Source organism: Moschus berezovskii, chromosome 3 (assembly GCF_049115385.1).
Source record: "Moschus berezovskii isolate FMDL1 chromosome 3, NW_MosBer_1.0, whole genome shotgun sequence".
In the NCBI taxonomy this organism is placed as follows: domain Eukaryota; kingdom Metazoa; phylum Chordata; class Mammalia; order Artiodactyla; family Moschidae; genus Moschus; species Moschus berezovskii.
In genome coordinates, this window is record NC_142462.1 from 86,201,866 (window position 1) to 86,220,052 (window position 18,187).

The 18,187-nt window shown below is 57.3% G+C and overlaps 1 protein-coding gene across 1 annotated transcript; it reads left to right on the forward strand.

The window, feature by feature from the left end:
* The first annotated feature begins 1,804 nt into the window (after nucleotides 1-1,804).
* Nucleotides 1,805-17,685, forward strand: MYO1G (myosin IG). The gene is made up of 22 exons (XM_055421084.2): nucleotides 1,805-2,038; nucleotides 3,489-3,697; nucleotides 3,868-3,961; nucleotides 4,761-4,926; nucleotides 5,201-5,254; nucleotides 5,966-6,061; nucleotides 6,300-6,419; nucleotides 7,552-7,776; nucleotides 7,871-8,016; nucleotides 8,699-8,813; nucleotides 8,990-9,160; nucleotides 9,357-9,427; nucleotides 10,801-10,875; nucleotides 11,062-11,194; nucleotides 11,958-12,124; nucleotides 12,525-12,732; nucleotides 14,235-14,458; nucleotides 15,033-15,177; nucleotides 15,881-15,985; nucleotides 16,190-16,303; nucleotides 17,221-17,375; nucleotides 17,457-17,685. Exons 1-22 carry the CDS (start codon nucleotides 1,944-1,946, stop codon nucleotides 17,611-17,613), a joined length of 3,045 nt encoding a protein of 1,014 aa, XP_055277059.2. The 5' UTR covers nucleotides 1,805-1,943; the 3' UTR covers nucleotides 17,614-17,685.
* Nucleotides 17,686-18,187: the final 502 nt, after the last annotated feature.

The window sequence follows — 18,187 nt, forward strand, 5'->3', positions numbered from 1 at the left end:
AAATTGACCTAGATAACCAGTGAAACTAAACCCTTAGCCCCCAGGAGCCCCTCCCAGCTGTCCTTCCTCACCCACCTGTTACCTAGTCACTGCCCCAGATTGTCACACCCTTCCCCCATGGAAATGGCAAATAGGGCCGCCAGCAGACCCAGAGGTCCAGCCAGATTCAGGAGGGGAAAGGAGTTTTGGTGCGCTGCCATCAGCCTCGTGAGGTAAACGAGGTACTGAGTGGGAAGTTGTTTTGTAAGCTGTCAGAGTGGAGAGGGTAACCATGATTGCAGTTCAGGGTCACAGCAGTAGGATCTGGCAAGGTCCACCCACAGGCCAATCCCCAACCTAAGAACAATCTTGACATCTTTACATGGGAAACCTATTCTGTGACATGAAAATGTTATCAAGTTCAGGTTTCAGTGTCTCAAGTTTCACTGAAACAACCATATCATTTTTTACGCGTGTTAATTTAATGTAAACCCCGGGCCGGGAGGTTGGGGAGGCCCGAAGTTTGGGGAAGTGAAACCTTGAGGCTCTGTGAGAACTCCCCAGATACTCCTGAACTTTGGTTTGGAAAACCCTTCAAAAGCACCAGCCCAAGAGGCAGGGGAGACTGGGAGGATAAAACCTGACCAGGGTTTGCTCAAAAGAACCTCCAGGCCTGGCACAGGGTGGAACCAAAGCTTGATCCTAGCAGAAGGGTCCCCTCAGAACAATGGTGTGTAACAATGCAAGGCTTGGTTTTTTCGGGCATTTGAAAATTAACTCTTTACAATTTTGATGTTGTTAATTCAGTCATGAAGTCATGTATGACTGTGTGACCCCATGGACTGCAGCACACCAGGCTTCCCTGTCCTTCACTATCTCCTGGTGTCTGCTCAAACTTATGTCTATTGAGTCATTTTAAGGTATTTGAAGAGAAAAAACTCTTGCATATCAAACAATATTTCACAATAAACTAGCTCTTTGAGTACAGAATCCCAAATAGTACAGAGATGACTGAAATTTGGGAAACGTTGTCCTCCCTGTGTGAGGGGAGGGATGAGAGAGAACTGTCCCCTCCCCAGCCCCAGTCCTGGAAGCCACATGGTCAAAATCTGAGCTGGCCAGCCTGGCCACTTCTGAAGGCGCTGCGTGGTCTATAGAGCACAGTGAGGCCACAGCTCTGTGAGGTATGGACCGAGGTGGGACAGGGGGCTCCTGGAGCAGTTCCTGTCCTTACTACTAGAGGGACAGGCAGGTGGGCCTCAAGGACACAGGACCCTTCCAGGAAGCATCCAGAAGCCTGGAAGACTGAGTGTCAGCATGATGAACCCAAAACATCAGGCACCTGGTCGTGGCAGGGTATGCAGTGAAGCTGGCTTTGTCATTTCTCAGTCATTTATCCTGGCATGGTCTCGCACACTTTGAAGAATTACTGCCTAGGTTTTTGCCCCAAAGGCCTGGGTATCAGCATTCTTTGACTTTTTCTCAAGGTACAATGTGCCTACCCTAAAATCCACCTAGTGTTGGCGTCTGAGAGTTGACAGACATACAGAGTTTTGTAACCAGGACTACCACAAGAAATCTCTCCTCAGGGTCCCACAAGTGACCAGCAGGGCGGGGAACTGCAGAAGCTCCTCTGCTTGGGGAGAGGGTGAGATCAATCACAGAGGGTCAGAGTTTCCTTGACTACCTCGACCTCGACCTCAACCATTAGGCATGCCCGGAGGGGAGGGAACCAGGAAGCAGGGGTCAGAGCCCCTTGGGAGGGGACAGCAAGCGGGGAGGGCAAGCCCTTCCCGGGGCCAGAAGAACCCACTTCCTACTTCACCACACTGCTGGGGCGGCAGGCGGGGAGGCTGCAGGCAGGGAGGGCTGGGCCTGTGCGAGAGCACCCCTCCCCTCAGTCACTCTGCACAGGAAGGTTGGGGCAACCTGGCCTGGGTGCTTCCCGCGCCGGCAGGGGCAGGATGGAGGACGGGGAAGGCCCTGAGTGCGGCAAGCCCGACTTCGTGCTTTTGGACCAAGTGACCATGGAAGACTTCATGGAGAATCTGAAACTCAGGTAGACCCAGGGCATGGGCTCCCCTTCTCCCTGTCCCCATCCCCAATTGGTCTCCACCAGCCCACCATCTGGGTGACCGCAGGGAGTTGTTGGGGCTGGAAGGACTGTCCCCTCAGGGTCAGTCAGCCAGTGCTAGAGCAGGCTCCCCAGGCCTGTGCCTCCCACAGCCCAGGTGTCTCCTGAGCCTTCCTCTTGGCAGGGGCAGGCAGGTGCCAGGCATCTGGACCGAGTGGCTGCTCCATCTTCCTAGTGAGGCTGTGCTGATCCCTAGAGTCTCAAAGGGAAGTGGTCAGGGGCCTCCCTGGGGTACAGGTGGACAAGTTGAGATGACACCCTCAAGGGGACATGTGGGGTGCTTCAGGGTGTGGCTGGTAGAAGTGACACGGGGCCCTATTTGCCAGAGGGCAGAGGGCAGGGAGGAGCTGGTGGTGACGAGGGGTGGCAGCACGAGCTGGCTTCATTCCTGGACAGCCATGAGGGGCCGATGGTAACCCACTGTGCAGAGCCTAAGGACAGATCCCCCTGAAGTCAGCCACCACGGGCCCTGAGTCAAGTCAGCCTCCCCAGGGCTGTAGGATGGAGAGTCAGACCGGAAATGAGCTTCTCTGTTGTATGAGGCACAGAACTAAGCAGATTACAAACCAGCTTCTGAGATAGGTACTACCATCATCATATTAACACTGGGACCCTGAACCCAGGGCCACACAGCTTGCAGATGGAGTGTCTGTCTCCAGCAGGTTCTGGGTGTGCAGGGAGCCAAGCCGGAAAACTCTCGTGTCTGAAGCAGTGGAGGAAGGGGAACCCGGGACCGGCAGTCAGGGGCAGGGCGGGTCCCGGACACCGCGGGGAGCAGGCGGGCTAGGGCTCCTCCCAGGGCAGAAGGGTCAGGAGACAGACACAGGCACCCTGTCTGGTGACTAGGTTCACGTCGAGGGTTGAGAGGTCTGAGGAAATGCAGGGGGAGGCTGGCAGCAATGCTGCCCGAGGCACCCTCCCAGTGCCTCCCAGTCCCTACTGTCTGGGTGGGGCTGGGCGGGTCCTGCTTCTGCTTCTGGGTCCCCGCCCGGAAACCACTGGAGGTCCCTCCCTCCGCCTCCCACCCCCATCTCCTCCCTGAGCTCAACTCCATAGCCTAAGCTGCCAGTTCTGCCTGGCCCAGTGTGGCCTTGGGCAAGTCAGTCCCTTGATAAAACAGAGTCGGATTCCTGTGACTCCATCCCATGGAGAGCAGCTTGGACCCCTACATTACCTTGTGTGTGGGTGAGGCTCCCAGCAAGATGGCACCGGAAGACTCAAGTCAACCCCACCACTTCCCCACCACACGCTTCTCTGCCCTCAGTCCTGGGGGTGGGCCAGGGCCCCAAGACTTCCCACCTGGGCCCAATGCCCTAAGACCTAGGTGTGTGTCTCCTTGGCCCTGAACACTGATGACCTGTCCTGCCTGTGCCAGGTTCGAGAAGGGCCGCATCTACACATACATCGGTGAGGTGCTGGTGTCTGTAAACCCCTACCAGGAGCTGCCCCTGTATGGGCCGGAAGCCATTGCCAGGTACCAGGGCCGCGAGCTCTATGAGAGGCCGCCCCACCTGTACGCTGTGGCCAATGCCGCCTACAGGGCGATGAAGCGCCGGTCCAGGGACACCTGCATTGTTATTTCAGGTACCTGCCTAGCATCCAGGGCCCAGGTGCTGGCTCACAGCCTTCCTGGGTCCCAGTGTTTTCATTTGTCAATGATGGTGTGGTGGTTGGAGTGCCTGGGAGTACGGGTGGGCACAGGGAGCTGGTTAAGGGGGAGCAGCCAAAAATTCTGACTGTTTATCTGTTGGCAGGCGAGAGTGGGGCAGGGAAGACAGAAGCCAGCAAGCACATCATGCAATACATCGCAGCCGTTACCAACCCAAGCCAGCGGGCCGAGGTGGAGAGGTGAGGGCAGTGAGGTGGGGATGGTAGGGAAGGGCTGGCCTGTGTCTTGTGCCTGATGGAGGGCAAGAAACACAATGGAGCCCAGCTCAGGCCAAGTTTGGTGGCTGTCAGTAAGACTCCAAGTGACCCACAGCTAGGACCTCTCTACCCAAGGAGAGGCGAGGCCCAGCGTAGGGGTGCCCTTCCTCTAGGGATGGGAAAGGGAGGAGGCATAGAGGGCCAACAGACAGGTACTGGGCCCTCACGGGGACCCGATGGAAGCAGAGAGGTTGGCTGCCCGTAAGAAAAGCCCTGGATGCCAGGCCAGTGTCAGGGCTGGGCCAGAAACCTGGAAACCAGGACCCATCTACCTGCCAGCAGCTCACCAACAGGAATCTGTGGGAGCAGCTTCCTGTGTGAGAGCTCTGCCTCTTCCTGTTAAGGTGGGGTAAGGTGGGGTTCGGGGTGGGAGTGGGGTGGCAACAGCGATGGAAATTCCCAAGCACACATGCCTGGCAGCGCCAAGTGTCCAGATCCAGCTCCTCATTGGGCTACAGCTTTGGTCTGGGAAGGCGGGGCCAATGCCTTTCAAGGCTTAAGGCTTTACAGGTCACCCAGCATGAGTGCCTGGCAGGTGCCTTTCCCAGCATCTCAGAATCAAGCGTCTACAAGGGGCAGCGCAGGGTGAGACCGGGCCCTCAGACTCCCTCTCCTCCTGTGATTGGGAAGCCTTAGGCGGTGATCCTGGATGGAGACACAGTCCCCATTGCGAGGTCTTCGTGTTATAGTCCTGGCCCCTCTGCCTCTTCACCCCACTCAGGGTCAAGGACGTGCTGCTCAAGTCCACATGCGTCCTGGAGGCCTTCGGCAATGCTCGCACCAACCGCAACCACAACTCTAGCCGCTTTGGCAAGTACATGGACATCAACTTTGACTTCAAAGGAGACCCCGTGGGGGGACACATCCACAGCTACCTGCTGGAGAAGGTGGGCCCTGCTACCAAGACCTCGGGCAGGTGGGCTGCACGCAGGCCTCCCTCAGGGAGACCAGGCAGAGCTGTCCTACCATGCTGACTCTCCCGGCCCTGGCGCCGTGGAGGCAGGAACATACCTTCTCTGATGTCTCAGGCTCACAGGGCGGGGCTCCCTCCATAGCCAGGTCCACCACCACCCCCTACGTGCCCTGTCCTGGGGTCTCTGGGACAGGTCCCTGGGATGGGGCCAGTCCCAGGCATGAGTCCAGCTGTTCCTTTCTCCACAGTCTCGGGTCCTTAAGCAGCATGTAGGCGAAAGGAACTTCCACGCCTTCTACCAGGTGAGCCAAAGCCGGCAGGTGGGGACCTGCAAGGGAGGTCCTGTTTGCCCCACCCACAGTCCATTCCCCTCCCCTCCCCCTGTCATCCCTCACTCCCTTGCCATCACCTGTCCCCCATTCCCACTGGGCTGGGAATTCTCTGGACTTGGTAGTGTGTGTACTTCATCTGGCCCTGACGTGGGGTCTCCCTGGGCCTGGGCAGGGCAGTGTCTACACTGTGATACTGAGGTGGTTTCTGGGCACTGATAGTGTCTACACTGGGTAAGACCCACTGAGAACTCAGGTGGTGTCTACACCATGTCTGACCCACTGAGGTGGGATCTCCTTGGACTTGGAGGTGGTATCTACATCCTTTATGACTCACCGAAGCGGGTGCCTGGACACTGGCCATATCTACATATGTCTGATCAGTAAAGTAGGTCCTCCCAGGACAGAGGCAGCTTCTACACAGTGTCTGAACCCGAAATGGGATCTCCCTGGAGTCTAGTGGTGTCTACACTACATCGAGTGGGTTCAGGATCTGCACCATGTCTGACCTAGAAGCGGGTCCTCCCTGGGCTCAGGCACTGTCCGCACCATCACTGTGCTGACTCATGCCATGCATTCATTGGGTCAGCAGTGGTCGAAGGATGCCATCTGTTTGTGGGTAGGGTGTATGGTGGGGTCTCTTGGAGCTCAGGGGCCTAACAGAGGGATGTCTGGGTCCTCCAGGTGCTGCGGGGCTGTGAGGATGAGGAGCTGCAAGAACTGCACCTGCAGAGAAACCCTGCACTGTATAATTTCACCCGCCAGGGGGCGGGGCTCAGTGTGAGTTGGGGCAGGGAGCCCAGGCTCTAGTCACTCCTAGTCCCAGGACCCTGGGCCTGGTGACCAGTGGCTTTAGCTGGGCCCAGGGTGGTGTGAATGGCTCAGCGGGACTGGTGGGGCCTGATTCTGCAGGCTTTCAGTTGGAATAATCAGGGCTCAGCAATGGCGAGCAAGTGCACTGGGGCAGAGGAATTGAGGTTCAGTGTGGCAGAGGTGTGCTGAGCCCTTTCTCCCCCAGGTCCTGGACATCGACGAGAAGAGCCACCACCAGGCGGTGACGGAGGCCATGCGGGTGATCGGCTTCAGCCCTGAGGAGGTGGCCTCTGTGCATCGGATCCTGGCCGCTATACTGCACCTGGTGAGCCTGCCTGTGGGCACTGCGGCCACTTCCCCATGTGGTGCCCTGGCTGGGCACCTCTCCGGAAGGAGAAGACTGGCCTCTAACAACCCAGCAGTGTAACTGGCCCAATCCTCCCTCTGCTGAAACCCAGGTTGTTTCGATTATGGGTTCCCATAATGTGCCTGGTCCGTGTCTGGTAGATTAGCCTGTACTTAGCAGGTAAGGGCAGTTTGGGCTCAGTAAAATGGAAACAGTGGCAGATTTTATTTTCTTGAGCTCAAAAATTACTGCAGACGATGACTACAGCCATGAAATTAAAAGATGCTTGCTCCTTGAAAGAAAAGCTATGACAAACCTAGACAGCATATTAAAAAGCAGAGATATCACTTTGCCGACAAAGGTCTGTCTAGTCAAAGCTATGGTTTTTCCAGTAGTCATGTACAGATGTGAGAGTTGAACCATAAAGAAGGCTAAGCACCAAAGAACTGATGCTTTCAAACTGAACTGCTGGTCTTGAGTCCCTTGGACTGCAAGGAGATCCAACCAATCAAAGGAAATCAACTAAAGGAAATCAACTCTGAATTTTCATGGGAACCACTGATGTTGAAGCTGAAGCTCCAATACTTTGGCCACTTGATGCAAAGAGCCAACTCATTGGAAAAGATCCTGATGCTGGGAAAGACTGAGGGCAGGAGGAGAAGGGGTAACAGAGGATGAGATAGTTGGATGGCATCACTGACTAAATGGACATGAGTTCGAGCAAATTCCTGGAGATGAAGAAGAACAGGGAAGCCTAGCATGCTGCAGTCCATGCTGTTGCAAAGAGTCAGACACAACTTAGCAACTAACAACAAACATGCAGACCTGGCTCTTGCTTCTGTCACCTAAGAGTTGAGTGACTTTGGACAGCTTACTCAGTGACTCTGAGCCTCTGCTCTCTCTGAGGAAACATGAGGTGTGGGCAGCAGCACATAACCAGCTACAGGAGGACACGGTGGGACCAATCACATGACATTCCTGGTGGGAAGCCTCGGGGAAGCTGGTGTGCTCCAGGAGCGGCTCCCCATGCCCTGCCTTCCCTTCCCTGGGCATAAGCGTACAGGCTCCTCTGAGACACAGAGCCTGACTCCTGACGGTTTACCATCACCAGGGAAACATCGAGTTCGTGGAGCTGGAGGAGGACAGCCTGGAGCAGGGGCGCCTGGCGGTGACGGAGGAAGTGCTGGTGGACCACGTGGCTGAGCTGACGGCCACACCCCGGGAGCTAGTGCTGCGCTGCCTACTAGCTCGCACTGTGGCCTCCGGCGGCAGGGAGGTCATTGAGAAGGGCCATACTGCGGCCGAGGCCAGCTATGCCCGGGACGCCTGTGCCAAGGTATTCTAGGGGGTGGGTGGGAACCTTGGAGGCCTTCCCAGAGTAGACAAGGCCAGAGGCAGTCAGAAGCAGCTGGCTCTCTGCCTCTCCCCAGGCAGTGTACCAGCGACTATTTGAGTGGGTGGTGGACCGGATCAATCATGTCATGGAACCCCGGGACCGGGACCCCCGGCGTGACGGCAAGGACACAGTCATTGGCGTGCTGGACATCTATGGCTTTGAGGTGTTCCCTGTCAATAGGTGGGTAGCTCCACCACCACATCCCACACTCTGACCCAACTCATAGTCCTGGGGAGCTCGGCTGGGCAGAGGAACAGGATGCCCAGTGTCCATCATGGTTGCTCCTTGGCCACCAGGCTCATGTCTTCAAGCCTGCTTCAGCTGTGCCACCGCCCACTGGTGCCTGGGATGGCAAGACCTTGGTTTACTTCCCCTCACAGGGACTCCCCAGTCGGCTTCAGGGCACGTGTGCTGGATGGACTGGGGGGTAGGGACCAGGTAAAAAAGCAGCCCAGAGTGGGAGATGCACCCCTATTGGGAGGCCACTTGGCATGCCTGGCTCCAGACCCCTCAGGCGATCTTCAGGGCATCGATTGGGGGGATCCCTGCTATTCATTGGGCTTCCCTGGTGGCCCAGATGATAAAAAAAATCCTGCAATGTGGAAGACCTGGGTTTGATCCCTGGATTGGTAAGATCCCCTGGAGGAGAGCATAGCAACCCACTCCAATATCCTTGCCTGGAGAATTCCATGGACAGAGGAGCCTGGCAGGCTACAGTCCATGGGGTCACAAAGACTTGGACACGACTGAGCAACTAAGCACAGCTGCTATTGGTTGCACTCATTCTCCACAGAGCCAAAGCCTTATGGTGGGTGGTCGAGGCATAGACTCTGAACGGCCCTTCTGCCCACCCCTCCTCCAGCTTCGAGCAGTTCTGCATCAATTACTGTAATGAGAAGCTGCAGCAGCTCTTCATCCAGCTCATCCTGAAGCAGGAGCAAGAGGAATATGAGCGGGAGGGCATCGCCTGGCAGACCGTGGGTGCCCGGCCCTCCCTGCACCCAAGGGTCCCGGGTGGGAGGGAGACAGGGGGAAGGACAGTGCTGGGCTGGCGGGTGTGCGGAGGAGGGCTGCAAGATGTGGACACTGGGCAGGAACACGGGCAGGAGGCTGGCGGACGGGGCTCGGAAGCTGCCCTGCTTGCCTGCCGCAGGTGGAGTACTTCAACAACGCCACCATTGTGGATCTGGTGGAGCGGCCCCACCGGGGCATCCTGGCCGTGCTGGATGAGGCCTGCAGCACCGCAGGCCCCATCACCGACCGGATCTTTCTGCAGACCCTGGACACACACCACCGCCACCACCCACACTATACCAGCCGCCAGGTGCCCCTCTGCCCCGCGGTCCACCCTCCAGCTGGTCCTGGCCCTGGCGGGCACCCCACGGTGCCACACTGCCTGTCGTAGGGTGGATGGGGGGTCTTGGTGGTGGCTCAGCCTCCTCTGCAGGGCTGTCTCCCCTTTCTCCCCCAGATCCCCCCAACACCTTCTAGGTCTTGACCTGGGCTGTCCCCATCCATAGCTCTGCCCCACAGACAAGACCATGGAGTTTGGCCGAGACTTCCGGATCAAGCACTATGCAGGGGATGTCACGTAAGGCCCCACCCTGGGTGTCTGCTTCCCCTCCACACCCCCTCCCCTTTTTAAGACACTGGAAATATGCTCTTCACCAGATTCACAAGTGAGAAGTGTCAAGTGGGGCTTTTAAGATAGTGATTCTTAGCCCTGGCTGCATCCTAGAATCTTCCGGGCAGCTTTAAAAAAGAAAAAACCAATTTCTGGTAGAGGGGCTGGAGATTCCGAGGTACAGCTAGGATAGGACCTCTGTTCTGAGCCCAGGGCCAGTTCATTTAAAAAAAAAATATTTATTTCATTTATTGGCTGTGCTGGATTTTCGTTGCTGTGTGGACGTTTCCCTAGTTGCAGAGAGCAGGGGATACGCTCTAGGTTCAGTGCATGGGCTTCTCACTGTGGTGGCTTCTCTTGTTGCAGAGCACAGGCTCTAGGGTTCACAGGCTTCAGTAGTTGCGGCTCCCAGGCTCAACAGTTGTGGAGCCTGGGTTTAGTTGCTCTGTGGCATGTGGGATCTTCCCAGACCAGGGACTAAATCCATGTCCCCTTCACTGGCAGGCAGATTCTTTACCACTGAGTCATCAGGGAAGCCCTCGGGCCAGTTCTTGTCACCCTTTGTCAGCGAGGAGGAGCTGAGAGGGCAGATGATGTGTTTCTAATGAGCTCCCAGGCCAGGTGGACATGGCCAGTCCGCAGGCCACACACTGAGCACTAAAGTCCCTAGTGTCTTCCAGAAGTGGCCATGATTAGTATTAATTCCCCTGTCACACACCTCACCCGGAATTGGATCTGAGGTGGCTCACAGAGAGAAGCACAAGTGTCCCACATGTCCTTCAAGAGGAGAAGAAATAGAATCGAAAAGATGAAGCTGCCAGAAGTCAGATCCCATGGCCCTGAGACTTTCTAGGAACTGCAAGTGAAGCCAAGATTTTGGCACTGAGCTTTCTAGCAAAGGTTAGAATGATGAATCTGAGGTTCCTCAGGCCAAGAAGCCAAATAGACCAATGACTCAGGCGTTCCTGGCTGTAACTGCAATCGCTAACATTTATTTATGGAAACTCAGTAAGCACTGTTCTGAGGGTGTGATGTCTACTGAACCACAGAGAGTTTAAGTCACTTGTCCCAGGTCACACAGCATGTATGTGCTAAAGCCAGGATTCAGTGATGCAACATTTGGCTCTGTGGGCATAACCCCTTGACTCATTTTTCAGGAGAGAAATTTCTGAGGGAAGAGGTCTTATATGACGACAGGGAAAGCAGGCAGGAGAGGGGAAGGAAGAGGAGCAAGTGAGGAGAAAGGAAGGGAGGCTGACCAGGTGTGAGGGTGGGGGGGCAAGGTAGGTGGGTCAGAAGCCCCTTGGCTCCTCACTGGCCCTCCCCTGGCCCTCCCCCAGGTACTCTGCGGAGGGCTTCATTGATAAGAACAGAGACTTCCTCTTCCAGGACTTCAAGCGGCTGCTGTACAACAGGTGAAGGGGGCTCTCTGGGCATGTGTGTGGGTGCTAGACGGTGAAGGCCCAGGCGCTCTGGCTGGAAGGGCCTTCAGACACTCCATCTGACCCTCACAGTCCAAGGTCATGAAGTTTACACATGGCCGAGCTGGGGTGGGGGCTGTCCTCCTGGAGGGCATCTGGGCATGCGGCCTGTGTCCACAGCACGGATCCCACCCTGCGGGCCATGTGGCCAGATGGGCAGCAGGACATCACAGAGGTGACCAAGCGCCCCCTGACGGCCGGCACACTCTTCAAGAACTCCATGGTGGCCTTGGTGGAAAACCTAGCCTCCAAGGTACAGCCCCACTACCTTGAGTCTAGATCCTTCGAGATCCTTCTGGATGTCAAGTTGGGGCCCCCATTTCATCCACGCATCATGAGGGGGTCTTCCTTTCCTGTCTGCTGTGAGCCATACCTCCTCCAGCAGAAAGGGACCTGCCACTTCTCAGGTTAAGATGCCCTGGGCCGAGCCAAGGCTTGAGTAAACACAAGATCCTTGTAGCCTTCCCCTGACCCCATTGCTTCTCAGGGATGAGCGGGGGGAGACCTCACCCAGAACATCAGTTGGCCCAGCCCTGGTCCTGCTGGAGCCAGGATTAGCTTTCTGGAAGCTGGAGCCACCAAGACAAGAAAGTGGCACTCACATCTTGCAGAGATTGGGGCCCAAAGTCAGAGAGGGCAGCGGGAGGATGCCAGGGCCAGCTTAACAGTAGAATGTCCAGAGACTCTGCAGGGCCTCTAGGAAGGCAAGAGGAAGGACTGAGGGGCTCTGCTGCACTGTCAGAACCTGAATGTGGGCCGGCACCCTGCCCGCACCCAGCACTGGAGCTCCCAGGTCCCATTCTGCCCACCATGCCCTCACCCCCACTCTCCTCCTGGCTGGCCTTGCCCTTCTGCCTGTCTTTGGCCCCCGGGGCCTCCCTGTCCCCCTGAGAGATCCTCTGCCCTATGGATGGCGGCGTGGGAGGGACAGAGACGGGCCTGAGCTCCTCGCTGCCCCTGTCCAGTAACTATAGGGCTGTGACACTGGCCTCCCCGAGTGTCCTTTTTCCCCACAGGAGCCCTTCTACGTCCGCTGCATCAAGCCCAATGAGGACAAGGTGGCCGGGAAGCTGGACGAGGGCCACTGTCGCCACCAGGTCGCATACCTGGGGCTGCTGGAGAACGTAAGGGTCCGCAGGGCAGGCTTCGCTTCCCGCCAGCCCTATCCTCGATTCCTGCTCAGGTACGGCCCCTTCTCCCGTGCCGAGGGGACTGGTCCTTGAGAAGTTCCATCAGCCGGCAAGGGGTGCCCAAAGCAACGAGCGCTTTTCAGACGTCAGTGCGGAAGCCTGCAGGCTGCTGCTGACCCGGGGACACTGCCAGTCTTGGAGGCCCCTCGCGTGACCCAAGGGGTGGGGCTGGGCAGGGTGGCCTGAAGTGGGCGTGGCAAGGAGGGTGTGGGCGTGGCAGGGAGTTGGCGTTGGAGTGGGAGTGGCTTGGGGGAAAGGGTGGGAGGGAGGAGGGGGGAGGAGAGAGGAGGAGGGAGAGGGTCGGGGGCGGGGATGAGAGGGGAGGAGGATGGGGTTTTAGGTCCACGCCCCTCCCCAGGGCCCAGCGCCCACAGCCCGGTCCTGCCGTGACAGGTACAAGATGACCTGTGAGTACACGTGGCCGAATCACCTGCTGGGCTCCGATAAGGCGGCCGTGGGCGCTCTCCTGGAGCAGCACGGGCTGCAAGGGGACGTGGCCTTTGGCCACAGCAAGCTCTTCATCCGTTCGCCCCGGACTCTGGTCACGCTGGAGCAGAGCCGTGCCTGTCTCATCCCCATCATCGTGCTGCTGCTGCAGAAGGTGCGGCCGGCTGGACGCCCGCCAGGGCCGGCGTTGAGGGGGGCCGGAGAGCGCTCTGAGCATTACCCGGGGGTAGGGGAGACACGGGTGTGCACCAGCCCAGGTGGGGGGATGCGCGTGCACCGAGGGGACCACAGACACTGTTCCAAGTGCTAGAGAAGTCTCCTGCTCACAGGCGACAAACGGAGATTGAAACTGGCAAGCAAAAAGTTGGGATTTCTGTTCAGGTCACCTCTGTCCTGTGGCCACCAGCCTCGGTCCCAGGTGCTGAAAACAAGATAATCAGGAATCTCGCTTCTTCACTTCTTCCTTTCCCTTCCTTTCTTCCATTTATCCTGAAATATTTCAAACCTGGAGAAAATCGGGCAGAATGGTGTACTAAATTCCCACATTCTGACTGCCCTGCCTCATGACTCTTGTGGTTTTGTGTAGACACCTCACCTTCATTCCCGTTATTTTGAATCAAATCATTTCCTTTATAATCATTTTAGTATGACTTTCCAAAGGCATACCCTCTCCCACCTCGCCTCATAACGTTTTACTTTAAACATTTCAAACCTACAGAAACAGGAAAGATTCATACAATGTACCATTCACCTGGATGGCTACAATTATGTGTTCTCACCCACCGCCACATCTCTGTCTGTCTTTATCTCTCTCCACATCCACATACAGGTACCCATATATTTGTATTTTTTCCCTAGCCACATAAAGTAATGACCTCTAAATCCTTCATCAGGCGTGTATCCTGAGAACAAGGACATTCCCCTTTATCATCACACCGACGTTAGCCCATTCAAGAAAACGAACACTGATAAAATATAACCTGTGTAGCTGAATATCTAACATGTAGGCCGTATTCAAATTTCCGAAGGGGTGTCACTATGACCCATCATGTCTTTTAAAAACCCAGAATCCAATGAATGATGACACACTGCATTTTGTTGTTACCCCTGATAGCTCCTCTAACACACAGGGGTTAAGAACATGACACAAAACCACACCATCCCAGAAATAGGATTTAGAAAGTTGTTACTGACTTCCTGTGTCCTGTCCAGTCAGTAATCACATGTCCCCAATCGTGTCCTCAGTCTGTTTGAATCAGGTTTTAATCTGTGAGTTCACTGGGCTGCTTGTCTTGTAGGGTCTCCAGTCTTGTAGTGTTTGATGGTTGCATTCTCAGGGTACCCCTCCAATTTGGGGTCTCCCTATATGAAGGAGGAGCTTCTCTGGTGGCTCAGATGGTAAAGAATCCACCTGCAGTGCAGGAGACCTGGGTTTGATCCCTGGGTTGGGAAGATCCCCTGCAGAAGGGCATGGCAAACCACTCTAGTATTCTTGCCTGGAGAATCCCCATGGATAGAGGAGCTTGGCGGGCTAGGGTCCATAGGGTTGCAAAGAGTGGGACATGACTGAGAGACTAAGCACAGCACAGCAGCACATATGAGGGAGGTGGGGCCTGGCATGGCCTGATGGAGCACCACGTCCTACCGGCCCCCCAGGCATGGCGGGGCACGCTGGCCAGAAGGCGCTGCCGGCGACTGAGGGCCATCTACACCATCATGCGCTGGTTCCGGAGGCACAAGGTGCGAGCTCACCTGACAGAGCTGCAGCGGCGATTCCAGGCTGCACGGCAGCCCCCTCACTATGGCCGTGACCTCGTCTGGCCCCCACCGCCCACCGTGCTGCAGCCTTTCCAGGACATCTGCCAGGCCCTCTTCTCCAGGTACTTGCTCTGCGCCACCACCCTCCTTGGTCTTTTCCGCTCAGCTAGAGCCCATTGAACACCTGGACCAGGTCATCTGAACCCCACGGGGCCAGCTAGGAGACACACAGTCCCATTGGATAAACAGGAAGACAGAGGGCTGTGAGCATCAGTTGACTGCCTACACCTCACAACTGCTAGAAGATTCCTAATGTCTCCAGCACCATTCTGGACATCTGGAGGGCTTGTAGGCCTTTACCTCCTTGCTAGGGCCCTGCAGGGTGGGTGGGTTGAAGCTAGAAGTGGAGGAAACTCTGCAACTGAACCAGGCTTTGAAGGCTGAGTAGGAGTTCTTTAGGACAAGGTGTGAAGGGCAACCAATGTGCTCAGAGCAGGAGAGGCCACTTTCCACTGAGACCAGGGAGGCTGTGACACAGAGGGCGGCCAGTGCCAGGCTGAGGGGCTTGGCCTTCTCCTACTGGGGTAAAGGATGTGAAAAGTCATTAACGTGTGTTCTCAGGAAAGGGAGCAGAACCAGGAGTGGGGAGGGGTAAGGCCTTCACAGAGGTCCATCTGACTACCTGGCCCTCTCCAGGTGGCGGGCCCGGCAGCTGGTGAAGAACATCCCCCCTTCGGACATGGCTCAGATCAAGGCCAAGGTGGCTGCCATGGCAGCCCTGCAGGAGCTACGGCAGGACTGGGGCTGCCGGCGGGCCTGGGCCCGGGACTACTTGTCCTCCGTAAGTGTCAGGGCTGCGGGGGCTGGCTGCCAAGGAGGGGCTCCAGGCTGAGACCTTGCCTGTGTCCACCTTAGCTGTCCTGTCTCTGGGCCTGGCTGTCCTGTGGGCTGTCCCAATGTGTCCTTGCCCCTTGCCTCACAGTTTAAGTGTTTTTACACAGAACCAGCTGACCTAGGTTTTACTGAGAGCTGCCTCCTCTACCCTACTCCCACTCCTTTTCCTATGTTCCCCACCCCCCATTCTCAGGCACAGACCCCCTCGTTAGGCACAGCCCCTGACTGGCACCCAACACCGTGGCTCCCGCTGGCCCACACGGGTGCTGTGAGTGGCCCCCTGGCCCAGTTCTGCAGGGGCTGAAGCCTTAGGGGTGTGAAGTTGGCCCAAATGGATGGCTTAGCATGGAGGAGCCAGGTCCTGCCCGGCCCCTTCCATCTCAGTGTCCGTCCAGGCCTGGCCTGAGGAGCTGACTGGGTGGGTGGGTATGTGGGGGGGGCTCACATGTGTGCCTAGAACCTTAGGGCTGCAGGGGTCTTTGTGGTGGGCTTCAGGGAACCCAGCATGTTGGCTGGGCCCACTGGGAGGCTTGTGCATGACATGATGAGGTTTTCTGAGGTCAAGGATAGCTGTGCAGATTCTTTAAGAGTCGTGGTCTATCATGCATGGTCCCACAACCTCATCCCAAGCAACCCCCAACTGTCCCCAGGCCACAGACAACCCCACAGCCTCAGGCCTGTTTGCTCAGCGACTGAAGACGCTTCGGGAAAAAGACAGCTTTGGGGCTGTGCTCTTCTCCAGCCACGTCAGAAAGGTGAGCAGTGGGTTCAGGGCTGCTGGCTAATGACAGCCCTGGCTCAGGCCCAGCTAAGAGGTTTCACAACTACTCTTGAACTTCAAAAACTTCACCTCCAACCCAGTTAGTGAGAGAATGGCTTCACAGAGGGGAGGCCTCCAGCCACACCTCTTGGGGAGCCCCCCAGGCCAGGCAGTGACCCTGAAATCATCCATCCGACAGGTGAATCGCTTCAACAAAAGCCGGGACCGGGCACTGTTGCTCACAGATCGGCACCTTTACAAGCTGGAGCCAGGCCGGCAGTACCGGGTGATGCGGGCTGTGCCCCTGGACGCGGTGAGCCCTGTGGGATGGCAGAGGCATTTGCCGGGCTCCAGAGGGCCCAGTGTCCTGCTGGACACTGCTGCTGCTGCCCTCCCCTCATGCCTCCCTGGGATGACCAGAGCAATCTAGAACTCAGCATCAGCTCAGGGTGGCGGCTTCTCCCCAACCCCCACTGAACAGCCTGCCCATGGGTATAAGGCCCCAAACTCCATGCTCAGCCTCCTCACCCCCCTCCTGCTGTATACTCTTGGGCAGAGCCAAATGGCCCCTCTTCCCCACATCTGCGCCTGCCTGGGGGTCCTCCCTACCTGGACCACCAGTGTGTGGCTGCCACCCGTGGGACCCTGTCCCTTCCCTACACCCCTCTGCGCAGCTCTAGGGCCTACCTACTCCCTTGAGTCACAGCTCATACTCCCTTAGGACAAGAGACAACCCAGGGCAGAAACTGAGGCTGGGGGTCCCTATAACTCTCAGGGTGAGGGGCCATCTGGTACCATGGCCACTACCAGTGTGGATATTTTAAATGCAACTGACAAGGAAAGAAAACTGAAAGTTCAGCTTCTTAGTTGCACCAGCACATTCAGGTGCTAGAAAGCTATAGGTGAGCAATGGTGCCATGTTAGACTTTGCAGATCTAGAATATTCCATCATGGCAAAAGTCCTCTTGTGCGGCGCACCTTGCCCAACCCTCTCTTTAATGGGCAGGACCAGAAAGGAAGGAAGGGGACTTAGAGGGGATGACAGGACTGCAGAGCCTGCAGGGAGGACGGAGGACTGGAGCTTGAAGAGGCTGTCTGAAGAGGGCAGAGTGCTGGGAGGGGAAGACACCCGGGCAGACATGTGTTCCTGGGATGCTGGGGCCCTCCAGAATGTAGGGTTGGGGTGGAGGGCCTGCTGCACCCTTGACCCTGAGACCCTGCCCCCCTCAGGTGACCGGGCTGAGCGTGACCAGCGGGCGGGACCAGCTGGTGGTGCTGCACGCGCGGGGCTATGATGACCTGGTGGTGTGTCTGCACCGCTCCCAGCCGCCACTGGACAACCGCATCGGGGAGCTGGTGGGGGTGCTGGCTGCGCACTGCCAGGGGTGAGACCCTGGGCGCGGGCAGGGCGGTGGCTGCCTATCTGAGGACCCTGGCCCATCCTGACCCTGACCTCCTTCCTTCAGGGAGGGACGGGCCCTGGAGGTCCGCGTGTCCGATTGCATCCCCCTGACCCAGCGCGGGGCCCGGCGCCTGGTCTCCGTGGAGCCCAGATCGGAGCAGCCAGAGCCGGATTTCCGCTGCAGCCGTGGTGCCTTCACCCTCCTGTGGCCGAGCTGCTGAGAGGTTCTCTACCTGCGCCCACACCGGTGACAGATCACAGTCTCGCTGTGCAATAAAGGATGCTGAGTCTGTGATGGGTGTGGCTTGTGTCTATGGGTACACAGTCTCCAGCTGTCGCCAACGTGGCAAATGTCACCCGTGTCCTCTGCTGAGGACACATCTGAGGCTGCCCCTCTTGGGTTTCCGACCATCCCCACAGCCTTGGTCTCTTTCTCTATCCGCCACTCCTGTAGGCCCATTGTTCCTACTGGGCCACTGGGGAAGTTGGGGCTGGGCTTGGGGCAGGGGACACACTGGGGCACACTGTCCCAGCTTCCGTCTGTGTCGGTGCTGAGTGTGGCCATCCCAGGCCCTGAGAACCCTACATCCAGGATGCTGGGAGCCAGGACCTTCCAGAGTCTGGGAGGGCATCCCTGTGCCTGGGCTTCTCCAGGAAGCCAACCCAGGGAAGGCCAGAGTGGACACACCTCTACCCGCTCTGGCCAGCATATCCCCTCCCCAGTCCCTTGGGTCCTGCCCACCCCCCTGCCCCCCAGCCCTTCGCCCCAGCTCTCCAGCCGCTCCCCTCCCAGCC

Coding starts and splice junctions, on each gene's coding strand:
- MYO1G (XM_055421084.2), top strand. CDS start 1,944: ATGGAGGACGGGGAAGGCCCTGAGTGCGGCAAGCCCGACTTCGTGCTT. Junction 5,255..5,965: donor ACTTCCACGCCTTCTACCAG/GTGAGCCAAAGC, acceptor TGGGTCCTCCAG/GTGCTGCGGGGCTGTGAGGA. Junction 8,017..8,698: donor GAGGTGTTCCCTGTCAATAG/GTGGGTAGCTCC, acceptor CCCCTCCTCCAG/CTTCGAGCAGTTCTGCATCA.